Source organism: Rhinopithecus bieti, unplaced genomic scaffold (genome assembly GCF_001698545.2).
Source record: "Rhinopithecus bieti isolate Rb0 unplaced genomic scaffold, ASM169854v2 scaffold_29378, whole genome shotgun sequence".
NCBI lineage: Eukaryota > Metazoa > Chordata > Mammalia > Primates > Cercopithecidae > Rhinopithecus > Rhinopithecus bieti.
The window spans coordinates 1,053,812-1,066,238 of record NW_016813019.1 but is presented as its reverse complement, the minus strand read 5'-3'; the positions used below and the strand labels follow the sequence as shown (position 1 = coordinate 1,066,238).

The 12,427-nt window shown below is 44.9% G+C and overlaps 1 protein-coding gene and 2 long non-coding RNA genes across 4 annotated transcripts in view; 2 read left to right on the top strand and 1 right to left on the bottom strand.

Annotated features, from left to right (window-relative positions):
- The window catches only part of EMC3 (ER membrane protein complex subunit 3), a 24,622-nt gene extending 21,632 nt beyond the window's left edge, over positions 1-2,990 (bottom strand). Inside the window, exon 1 of the mRNA XM_017847457.1 lies at positions 2,370-2,990. Within this exon, the coding sequence (XP_017702946.1) occupies positions 2,370-2,524 (155 nt within the window). The 5' untranslated portion in view covers positions 2,525-2,990. The remainder of the gene's footprint in view (positions 1-2,369) is intronic.
- Positions 2,991-3,107: 117 nt separating this feature from the next.
- Positions 3,108-7,467, top strand: LOC108512284 (uncharacterized). Its single transcript, XR_001880560.1, has 3 exons — positions 3,108-3,132; positions 5,436-5,562; positions 7,393-7,467. It is a non-coding gene; the product is annotated as an uncharacterized LOC108512284 (long non-coding RNA).
- A 736-nt stretch (positions 7,468-8,203) lies between these two features.
- LOC108512283 (uncharacterized) overlaps positions 8,204-12,427 on the top strand; it is a 7,022-nt gene continuing 2,798 nt past the window's right edge. Inside the window, exon 1 of one of the 2 annotated variants that reach the window (XR_001880559.1) lies at positions 8,204-8,489. This is a non-coding gene — a long non-coding RNA (uncharacterized LOC108512283). Of the gene's footprint in view, positions 8,490-8,972; positions 9,074-12,427 lie in introns of those variants that run through there. The other variant, XR_001880558.1, reaches the window with a different exon arrangement.

The following is a 12,427-nucleotide window of genomic DNA, read 5'->3' as shown; positions in this document are numbered from 1 at the left end:
TTTTTTTTTTTTTGAGATGGAGTCCTCCTCTGTCGCCAGGCCGGACTGCAGTGGCGTGATCACGGCTCACTGCAACCTCCGCCTCCTGGGTTCAAGTGATTCTCCTCCCTCAGCCTCCCGAGTAGGTGGGACTAGAGGCACGTGCCAGCACGCCCAGCTAATTTTTGTATTTTTAGTTAAGACAGGGTTTCACCATGTTGGCCAGGATGGTCTTGATCTCTTGACCTTGTGATCTGCCTGCCTTGGCCTCTCAAAGTGTTGGGATTACAGGCGTGAGCCACCACACTCAAGCAGTAAGTTGACTTTTTTTTTTTTTTTTTTTTTTGAGACAGAGTCTTACTCTGTCATCCAGGCTGGAGTGCAGTGGCATGATCTCAGTTCACTGCAAGCTCTTGCCTCCTGGGTTCAAGGAATTCTACTGCCTCAGTCTCCTGAGTAGCTGGGACAACAGGCGCCCAGCATACCACGCCCAGCCAATTTTTTGTATTTTCAGTAGAAACATCCTAGCCAGGATGTTCTCAATCTCCTGAACTTATGATCCACCCACCTCCGCCTCCCAAAGTGCTGGGATTACAGGGGTGAGCCACCACAACACCCAGCCAGTAAGTTGACTTCTTAAGGTTCACTCCAGGGTGGGGTGCTGGCTCTGGTCAGTTCTAAAACTAATGCTACAGAAAGATAGTGATCGCTGTGGTATAGTGGAAAAAGCCCAAGACCAGAAGGCTTGGTGTGAAGTCCTGAATGTCACCATGTGTGACCGTGGAACTTGTTAAAGCTTCAGTTTCTATAAAATGAGACAACAATAAGTACCTCATAGAGTTGTTTTGAGTTTTAAATAAGTTAATGAATACAAGTGCTTCGCATAGTGCCTGATAGAGTAAATGGTTACTATTCTTCTTGGCATAATTGGGAAATGTTACAGCAGTGCTTCCTAAATAAACTTCAGTCATTCTCATGCCATGGGTCAGAATTTTTGTCTAGCACTTGTATCATTACATATTTAATACTTTTTATATATCAACTTTTTTCCCATCTATATGATTTTAAAGGAATCTTTAAATTACCAGCAAATGAAAATACAGTATTGTCACAAAAAAGAAAGTAACTTAAATACAGTAGAAACAAAACAACATTATTAAATTTTAACTAGATACTATTACCTGTGGAAAGTTCTTAGCCTGAGGCTTACTCTCTTTATTAAAACGAGAAATTAATGTGAGAGGGGTGTGCTAAAGATATAGTAGCACTTACCTGAGATGGTTTCTGAACGTAATCAGAACTGACTGAAAATTGCTTGTTTTTCTAAGAGACAATGTCTCCTTACGTTGCCCAGGCTGGTCTCCAACAATCCTCCTGCCTCAGCATCCCAAGTAGCTGGGAGAAAACTATTACTTTAATATGAAGGGGTACATGTCTAGATAACCATCTAAAATCATCTCAAATTCCTGTCTCTGTATATAAATATTGCAATGAGGGGCTGGGCGTGATGGCTCACAACTGTAATCCCAGCACTTTGGGAGGCCAAGGCAGGTGGATCACCTGAGGTCAAGAGTTCGAGAACAGCCTGGCCAAGATGGTGAAACCCTGTCTCTACAAAATACAAAAATTAGTCGGGTGTAGTGGTGTGGGCCTGTAATCCCAGCTACTCAGGAGGCTGAGGCAGGAGAATCGCTTGAACCTGGGAGGCGGAGGTTGCAGCGAGCTGAGATAACGCCACCGCACTCCAGCCCGGGCCACGAGAGCGAAACTCTGTCTCAAAAATAAGTAAATACGTAGATAAATAAATAAATACTGCAATGAAATATGTGAGGAAGTTGCCTCCACTCTAGGGGGGAAATGATAACTACAATTCCTTACATCTCTAACAGCAGTTTTACAGACTGCAAAGAGCTTTGGTACTTAGCATCTCAGCTTACAGTCCCGCCAGGTCCGACTCCTGGTACAGTAATTTGGTAGAATGCAGATTATCACACTCACTTGACTGGATGTTACAAAGACTAAAAGCAGTAACGCACCTGGCACTCTTCTCAACGAAAGGGTAGGATGGGATAGTTCATAGGTAAACCCACCGAAGGTTGGCGACTAACGTAAAGGATTAACAGCACCGTTTTTTTCAAAACTCAATACGTCCTAGATCCTGTGCTAAGGGCTTTACAGACATCATCTAATTTGATTCCTACCTGTCTACGAAGCAGGTACTGTTATCATCCCCATTTCACAGAGGACAAAAGTGAAACACAGAGATAACGGGTAAGGTCATCCTGCCAGTGGGGACGCGACGTGAACCTAGGCAAATTGACACAACTCCTGCACTTTCTTGCCCAAGGTCACGGCGGTGTGAGGTAGGCAGGAGAAGGGAGGGCGCTGACCTGTCAGATACTTGTTCCTGGGTGAGCTTCTTGTCGCTCTGCAGCAGGATGGACACGTAGTGGCGGATCATGCCTACGAAGAAAGTGATGATAACGATGGGTAGAACCACCCAGAGGCGGATGTTAGAGTCGAGCAACAGTTCTGGCCCTGCCATCTTCACTGAAAGCTGGCTCCCAGTCGGGAATGGGCGAGCTTCTCTTCTCCAGGGCACAGTTGATTCTCTTCGACTTCGCCTCCGGGCCTTCTCACGACCCTTTGCCCCGGTATCCCAGAACTATCCTGCAACTGAGAGGCCAGCTTACTGCCTTCAGCTGGGCTGCCCGGCCTTACACTTCCGGCGCGAAAGTTGACGTCACGACGTGGCGCGCCTCGGTGGCGTCAGAGCAGCGTCGGGCCTGGCGGGAAAGTGGAAAACTACCCGCGGCGGGCCTTCGCCGTGGCTCACCCTTGTAATCCCAGCAGCCAGCAGTTTGGGAGGCCGAGGCGAGCGGATCAGGAGGTCAGGAGATCGAGACCATCCTGGCTAACACGGTGAAACCCGTCTCTACTAAAAATAGGAAAAAATTAGCCGGGCGTGCTGGCGGGCGCCTGTAGTCCCAGCTACTCGGGAGGCTGAGGCAGGAGAATGACTTGAACCCGGAAGGCGGAGCTTGCAGTGAGCCGAGATTGCGCCACTGCACTCCAGCCTGGACAATAGAGCAAGACTCCGTCTCAAAACAATAAATAAATAAATAAAAGAAAACTACGAGTGACGACTTCTTGGTGAGTAAGTGGAGCAGTGGTCATAGTCTCTCGAGGCCCCGCACCCTAATCTCTAGGCCCGGTCCGCGGTCGTAGTTCTTCTCTGAGACTCCGCGCCCGAAGCCTCGGTTTCCTCATCTGCCCTGAGATGGGATAATCCCCACAGGTATCTTTCTGCTGGGCTTGGTGGTATGCGCCTATCATCCCAGCTACTGAGGAGGCGGGAGGATCACTTGAGCTCAGGAGGTCGAGTGTGCAATGAGTCAATAATAGCACCACTCCACTGTAGCCTAGGCGACACAGCGAGAGAGACCGTGTCTCAAAAAGGGAGTGGAGGGCGGGGAGGTTGATAGTTCATTTATTGCTCTCGTCTACTCTATTAAAGCAGTTCTAACGTGGTTTGTGTTGGTTTGTTTTTATTTTACTAGGTTTTTAGGGAACAGGTGGTGTTTGGTTACATAAACAAGTTATTTAGCGGTGATTTCTGAAATTTTGTTGCACCTATCACCTGAAGAGTGTATAGTGTACCCAATGTGTATTTTTTAATCCCTAAGGCCCCCAATTCTTTCCCTCGTGTCCCCAGAGTCCACTATATCATTCTTGTGGTGGTGGTGGTGGTGGTGGTGGTTGTTTGAGATGGAGTCTCACTCTGTCACCCAGGCTGGAGTGCAGTGGCACAATCTTGGCTCACTGCAACCTCCACCTCCCAGGTTCAAGCGATTCTCCAGCCTCAGTCTCCCCAGTAGCTGGGATTACAGGCACCAGCCTCCACGCCCGGCTAATTTCTTTGTATCTTAAGTAGAGAAGGGGTTTCACCATGTTGGCCAAGGAGGCGGGGGGGTCTCGAACTCCTGACCTCAAGTGATCCACCCACCTTGGCCTGTCAAAGTGCTGGGGTTAACAGGTGAGAGCCACCACATCTGGCCCTTTATATCTTTTTTTTTTTTTTGAGATGGAGTTTGGCTTTTCTTGCCCAGTCTGGAATGCAGTGGCACAATCTTGGCTCACTGCAACCTCCGCCTCCCAGGTTCAAGCGATTCTCCTGCCTCACCCTCCCAAGCAGCTGGGTTTACAGGTGCGTGCAGGCATGCCTAGCTAATTTTTGTATTTTTAGTAGAGATGGGTTTCACCATGTTAGTCAGGCTGGTCTCAAACGCCTGACCTCCGGTAATCCATCCACCTCGGCCTCCCAAAGTGCTGGGATTTCAGGTGTGCCTGGCCTCATTATGTCATTCTTTTTTTTTTTTGAGACGGAGTCTCGCTCTGTCGCCCAGGCTGGGGTGCAGTGGCCGGATCTCAGCTCACTGCAAGCTCGGCCTCCTGGGTTTACGCCATTCTCCTGCCTCAGCCTCCCGAGTAGCTGGGACTACAGGCACCCGCCACCTCGCCCAGCTAGTTTTTTGTATTTTTTAGTAGAGACAGGGTTTTACCATGTTACTCAGGCTGGTCTTGAACTCCTGACCTCAGGTGATCTGCCTGTCTTAGCCTCCCAAAGTGCTGTGATTACAGGCGTGAGCCACCATGCCCGGCCAGGAATATACATCTTCCCAGTGATTCTAGTACAGTGATTTGCAGGCAACAGCTTGAGAGACACTGGCTAGTTTAGAATTTGGATGGAAAACATTTCCATGGGTTATACTTGTTAGGCACTTGTTTGTTTGACTTTAATTTTTTAGAGATGGGGACCAACTAGGTAATATTTTAATCTAATTTTATTCTCTGGGTTTAATGAAAGAGCTCAGGATTGAATCTGGGTTTTCTTTTCTCTCTCTCTCTTTTTTTTTTTTTTTTTTTTTTTGAGACGGCGTCTCGCTCTATCACCCAGGCTGGAGTGCAGTGGCACCATCAGAGCTCACTATAGCCTCAACCTCCTGGGTTCAAGTTATCCTTCCACCTTAGCCTCCTAAGTAGCTGGGACTACAGGTGCGCGTCTCCTCACCTAACTAATTTTTTGTGTGTGTGGAGATAGGGGGTCTTGCTTTATTGCCCGGGCTAGTCTTGAACTCCTGGTTTCAAGTGATCCTCCTGCCTTGGCCTCCTATATGCTGCGATTCCAGCGTAAGCCACCTTGTCTGGCCAGAAATCGCACATTTTGAATTCTTCAAATGCAAACTTAATAGGTGAAAATAATTCCATTTGTTGATATGAATTGTTTGTTTTGGAAGCCACTATTGCTGAAGATACTTTATTTCACTACCGCATCAATCCTAGTATAATTTTTAAGGAACACATCAGTTTTCCTCTCAGGATTATTATTCCTGGGTTTAAGTTTTCGTTTTTCCTTTACTATTTGCCATATTCTTTAAAATTATGCTAATTTTCAGAAACCAGGAAGCAACCACTTTCCATCTCATATTCCTAATGAAGTTGAAGAAAATGACAGTGTCTCTAAAGCTTCTTAAGACATCAGGAATTATTCTTAAAACCAGAGAGAGAGTCGGAATCAACTAGGTAATATTTTAATCTAATTTTATCCTGTGGGTTTAATGAAAGAGCTTAAGATTGAATATGGGTTTTCTTTTCTTTCTTTTTTTTCTTTGAGACGGAGTCTCGCTCTGTCGCCCAGGCTGGAGTGCAGTGGCGCTATCTCGGCTCACTGCAAGCTCCGCCTCCCGGGTTCACGCCATTCTCCTGCCTCTGCCTCCCAAGTAGCTGGGACTACAGGTACCTGCCATCACACCCGGCTAATTTTTTTGTATTTTTAGTAGAGACGAGGTTTCACCGTGTTAGCCAGAATGGTCTCGATCTCCTGATCTGGTGATCCGCCCGCCTCGGCCTCCCAAAGTGCTGGGATTACAGGTGTGAGCCACTGCACCTGGCCAGTCATGGGTTTTCTAAACAGAGGCAATGAAGATTAGAAATGACAGGACCATCCATCTTGAGACAAAGTTGAAATTGCTTTTTAGAAAATGGTACAGCCAGGCCGCACGTGGTGGTTCACGCTTATAAATCCCAGCACTTTGGGAGGCCGAGGCAGGCAGATTGTCTGAACTCAGGAATTCCTGACCAACCTGGGCAACATGTCTCTACTAAAATACAAAAAATTAGCTGGGCGTGGCGGTGTGCATCTGTAGTCCCAGCTACTCAGGCGCCTGAGTCAGGAGAATTGCTTGAACCTGGGAGGCAGAGGTTGCAGTGAGCCAAGATCACGCCACTGCACTCCAGCCTAGCCGACAGAGTGAGACTCCATCTCAAAAAAAAAAAAAAGAAAAGAAAATGGTACAGTCTTTGGTCCTCATTACTACCTGTTAAGTAAAGCATTTCTAATCCTTTTATTATAAAAAAAAAGTTATATACTATTATTTCTTTTGTGTTTTCTTATGAAAAAATAAATATCCAGAAAGCAACTATATCAGTGTCAGAGTAATTTCAAAAGAAAATTTATAGAGCCATATAAGATTGTGTTCTGGGGGAACAGATTATTCTAGCTTGCTAAGGTTATGGCAGGTCTTTTTTAGAGCACTTAGTGGCTCTCTGCTATCAAAGCTAAGTCTTTTATGTAGGTTTAGAAGATTTGAGTCTGGGCCAGGCGCGGTGGCTCACGCCAATAATCCCAGCACTTTGGGAGGATGAGGCAGGCGGATCATGAGGTCAGGATGTCGACACCATCCTGGATTATACAGTGAAACCCCGTCTCTACTAAAAATAGAAAAAAAGGCCGGGCGCGGTGGCTCAAGCCTGTAATCCCAGGCACTTTGGGGAGGCCGAGACGGCGGATCACGAGGCAGAAATCGAGACCATCCTGGCCTAACACGGTGAAACCCGTCTCTACCTAAGAAACTACAAAAAACTAGCCGGGCGAGGTGGCGGCGCCCTGTAGTCCAGCTACCCGGGAGGCTGAGGCAGGAAGAATGGCGTGAAATCCGGGAGGCGGACGCTCTCAGCAGCTGAGCATCCCGCCCACAGCACTCCAGCCTGGGCGACAGAGGCGAGACTCGTCTTAAAAAAAAAAAAAAAGAAAGAAAGAAAAAGAAAAAAAATGAGCCAGGCGTAGTGCGTGGGTGCCTAGTAAAGTAACAGCTAACTTGGGAGGCTGAGGCGGGAGAATCGTTTGAACCGGCGAGGTGGAGGTTCCAGTGAGCCGAGATGCGCGCCACTGCAACTCCAGCCTAGGAGACAGAGCAAGTTCACATCTCAAAAAAAAAAAAAAAAAAAAAAAAAAGATGTGGCTCTGAAATTGGGTTGAAAATATTTTATTGGTTTTTATCAGGAATAACTTGGGCTTTTTAGACGAAGAAACTGTGGTAGGACTGGTGACCAGCTCTTCTTTTTTCTGTGTAGCTGTGGACCAAATAGCTTTCCAAAAGTAAGCTCTTTCAGACCCTGAGGAGACACCCTTCCTATCCCAAAAGTATGTATTCTTTCCCCTGGTATTTTTGCTTGTGCCAGCATAATACTCTAGAATTTGGAAATTTAGGACACTGGTATAAAGTTTGAGTGGGCTAAAATGGATTTTTAACAAGCAATATTAACTAAAAATATTTATTCTTTTTATTTTTTTAAATCTCCTTATTAAAGATAATAGATAATTTGTTAGTGGCCTGGAGTCTTATACTGAGGATGAAGACAGTTTCAGGAACTGCCTTTTGTCTTGTGAGCGTCTGCAGGATGAGGAAGCCAGGTGTGGAGAGGAGGCATGGAATCTTGCTGAAAGTCAGTCTGTTCCCCTAATTGCGTGGGGCTGGGGAGGGAGAGCGCAGTTGTTTGAAATTTCATTTTTGGTGTAGGCTGTCTTCTTCAGAATTTAAACTAACTTTAAAATTCCTAAGCTTGTGGTTATGAGCCTAACAATCAGTGTTTTCTAGAGTGTGTTTCACCTGTGTTGACAGAATTTCTTTTTTTTCGTTGTTTGAGATGGAGTCTTGCTCTGTCACCCAGGCTGGAGTGCAGTAGTACAATCCTGGCTCACTGCAAGCTCCGCCTCCCAGGTTCGTGACATTCTTCTGCCTCAGCCTCCCAAGTAGCTGGGATTACAGGGGCCCGCCACTATGCCTGGCTGTGTTTTTTTTTTTTTTTTTTGGTAGAGACGGTGTTTCACCGTGTTAGCCAGGATGGTCTTGATCTCCTGACCTCATGATCCACCCGCCTCACCCTCCCAAAGTGCTGGGGTTACAGGCATGAGCAACGGCGCCCGTCCCCCAGAATTTCAAATCTCTACCTTTCCCTTGCTAAGAGCCGTCTGCTCATTTCTGTATTTCTTGTATAACAGGATAGTTCCTCTTTAAAATTATGTATTTAACCAATTTTATTGAGAAAAGATGATAAAAGCATTAAAACAAGGAAAGCAAAGTGGAAGACAGATGTCTCTTTTTTACAGTATGGGTGCATGTTATTCTAAGAGTCTCATCAAACTGCTTCTGGGGATTGACATACTACAGGTAAGACTGTCACTTTTTCTGTGAACATTTGATGGATGAGGTTTGTGGTGTATGCTCAAGTCTAAATGGCGGGAATATGGGATAGAGTAGGGTTAATCAGAGAATTGAGGTTTGTAACAGCTTTAACACAGCTCTGTTGCTGTGATGAGTTTGGTAGGGTAATGTCTGTGTTTTAAAACTATGCTTATTAGCTTGGTTCATCCAGCGGTTGGTCCCATTTATTCCCTCTGCATCTGATTCCTTTTCTTTGTTTTTTTGAGATGGAGTTTCTCTCTTGTTGCCCAAGCTGGAGTGCAGCGGCGCAATCTCGGCTCACCACAACCTCCGCCTCCCAGGTTCAAGCAATTCTCCTGCCTCAGCCTCCTGAGTAGCTGGGATCACAGGCATGCACCACCACGCCCGGCTAATTTTGTATTTTTAGTAGAGACAGGGTTTCTCCATGTTGGTCAGGCTGGTCTCGAACTCCCAACCTCAGGTGATCTGCCCACCTTGGCCTTCTAAAGTGTTGGCATTACAGGTGTAAGCCACCAGGCCCGGCCTGATTCCTCTTCTTAAATCTTCGTCCTGTGTACTCTGAGCACCTGGTAATCTATCATGTTCATATCTACATCATCTCCCATTTAGCTTTTTAGATGCTTATGTAACTTAATTTTGTCCTTTTTCTCCTTCTCTTTTAATATATTAAGTAGACAATACATTGATATGATTTGAATATCTCAAGTTATTCGAATATATATAGATCAGAAAACTTCCCTCCACCCCATTCTCCATTTTTCCTCTTCTCTTGTCTCCTACTGTTAATCTTTTCACACTCTTTTCATTGGAAATCTTGAATATAATTTAGGTGTTTTTTGTTTTGTTTTTTTTTTTTGAGACGGAGTCTTGCTCTGTCGCCCACAGTGGCCAGATCTCAGCTCACTGCAAGCTCCACCTCCCGGGTTTACGCCATTCTCCTGCCTCAGCCTCCCGAGTAGCTGGGACTATAGGCACCCGCCACCTCGCCTGGCTAGTTTTTTGTATTTTTTAGTAGAGATGGGGTTTCACTGTGTTAGCCAGGATGGTCTCGATCTGACCTCGTGATCCGCCCGTCTTGGCCTCCCAAAGTGCTGGGATTACAGGCTTGAGCCACCACTCCGGGCATAATTTAGTTATTTTAAGTCTAAGAGCTCCCTTATTCCTCTGGAGAGCTCCCCTTGCAACCTATTTGATAATCTTTTAAAGTCTGCATTTCATGGATTAACAGCGTATTTAATAATATTTTGATTATCTGATTATTTTAACTTTGCCTTGATAATCATTTTCAGTTTTTCAGAAGACAGATTAAGTCTTTGTATTCCAGTAGCATATTCTAAAAATGAAGACATACTCATGTGGATATCCTTGTAATAAGATATCAACTTTACCAAAGTGTTTCCTCCAGGAGCTCTAGTTGGAAAGAGAATTATACATTTCTTTTTTCTTTTTTTTTGTGTCAGAGTCTCCTCTGTCACACAGGCTGGAGTGGAGTGGTGTGATCTCAGCTCCCTGCAACCTCTGCCTCCCACAGGTTCAAGCGATTCTCATGCCTCAGCCTCCCAAGTAGCTGGGATTATACATTTCTATTGTGTGTGTATATATATATATATTTTAGACGGAGTCTCGCTCTGCCGCCCAGGCTGGAGTGCAGTGGCACAATCTTGGCTCACTGAAACCTCTGCTTCCTGGGTTCACACCATTCTCCTGCCTCGGCCTCCAGAGTAGCTGGAACTACAGGTGCCCGCCACTATGCCCGGCTAATTTTTTGTTTTAGTAGAGACAGGGTTTCACCTTGTTAACCAGATGGTCTCTATATCCTGACGTCATGCTCTGCCCACCTCGGCCTCCCAAAGTGCTGGGATTACAGGCGTGAGCCACCGCACCCGGCCTTGTATTGTGTATTTTCAGATCGTCTCCTAACTCCCTATTTTAACCTCCCTTTTTTAACCTGCCATTGTCAAAACCTTATTTGAGAAGATGCCAGAATATATTTTTGAAAATATTCTGGAGTTATTATGGAATGTTCAAAGTATCCTGTTGTACTTAAGTTTCTCTCTGAAAAGTTTACTCTGAAAACTATTGGTTTCTCTAAAAGTCAATTTATCATGATGCTTCTTAAGTGACTACTAAAATTTTACTGGAGTGTCTTTGAAGTTTCGTCTGTTAATATGACTTTGTAACAATAAATAGGATTACTGTTAAAAGTAACTGTTGGCCTGCTGTGGTGGCTGACACCTGTAATCCCAACAGTTTGAGAAGCCTAGGCAGGAGGATTGCTTGAATCCAGGAATTCAAGACCAGCCGGGGCAATGTAGTGAGACCTTGTGTCTATTTAAAAACAGAAGAAAAAAAAAAGTTTTTTAAGTATCTATTGCTTATGCTCAGGGATAATCCCTAGTAGAAGGATACACAATATACTGGTAACAGTAGTTGTTTCCAAAGAGGGTAGCCAGTTGGTTGCAATCAGGTATTCTCTGAATACTTTTTACCTTTTTAATTTTGTAGTGTATGTTGAGACAGGGTCTCACTCTGTCGCCCAGGCTGGAGTGCCATAGTACGATCACGGCTCACTGCGGCATCAACCACCCAGGCTTAAGTGATCCTCACACCTCAGCCCCTTGAGTGCCTGGGACTACAGGTGCGTGCCACCCGATCTGGCTAATTTTCATGTTTTTTTGGTAGAGATGGGGTTTTGCCATGTTGCCCAGGCTGGTCTCAAAACTTCTAGGCTCAAGTGATCAACCTGCCTGAGCTTCTCAAACTACTGGGATATGGCCCTACCTGTTTTCTTTAATTATTATGTTACAAAAGAAATGAACAGCCTAATAGAAAAGTAGACAAAGGTCATGAACAGACCGTTTACAAAGAAGAAATACAAGAATATAAAATATTTAAAAGGTCAATTTTGTTAGCAATCAAAGTCACAAATTTAAAACACTATATCAAAATAGTAAATAATAACTATTAAACAGTAAAATAAAGGCATTTTTTCCTACTCTCACAGGGTATCCTTGTTGAGTGTGGTGAATAGGCATGCTCGTGCATTGCTAGTGAGCATATAAATTAGTTCAGGCATTGAGTCTGAAGAGCAATAGATTGTATGTGTCAAAAACCTTAGATTTTGCATACCCTTTAATCCTAATGTCATGTCTCCTAATTTATCCTAAGATAATAACTGTGAATGAAAATGAAATAACATTAGTTTAGTGTTTGCTTTGGCAGCATATATACTAAGATTGGAACAATACAGAGATTAGCATGGCCACTTTGCAAGGGTGACACGCAAATTTGTGAAGTGTTCCATGTATTGAAAAAAATTGGCCGGGCGCGGTGACTTACGCCTATAACCCAGCACTTTGGGAGGCTGAGGTAGGTGGATCATGAGGTCAGGAGACCGAGACCATCCTGGCTAACATGGTGAAGCCCCAACTCTACTAAAAATACGAAAAATTATCCGGGTGTGGTGGCAGGCGCCTGTAGTCCTAGCTACTCCTGGAGGCTGAGGCAGGAGAATGGCGTGAACCCGGGAGGCAGAACTTGTAGTGACCCGAGATTGTGCCACTGCACTCTAGCCTGGGTGACAATGCGAGACTCCATCTCAAAAAAAAAAGAAAAAGATTACTGTTTAAAATAAAGAAATGTAAATAATTGAGATTTTCAAAAAGGAATATTATATGCACATTAATAACTGTAAAAAGAAGTAGTTAGTATCATACATTTATCATACAAACAAACCCAGGTTACCCACAGCATTTATATTAGGTTGGTGCAAAAGTAATTGCGGTTTTTGCAATAAATAGTGCAGTTCAGTATTTTGTTAAAGAAGATACAGGCCGGGCACGGTGGCTCAAGCCTGTAATCCCAGCACTTTGGGAGGCCGAGACGGGCGGATCACGAGGTCAGGAGATCGAGACCATCCTGGC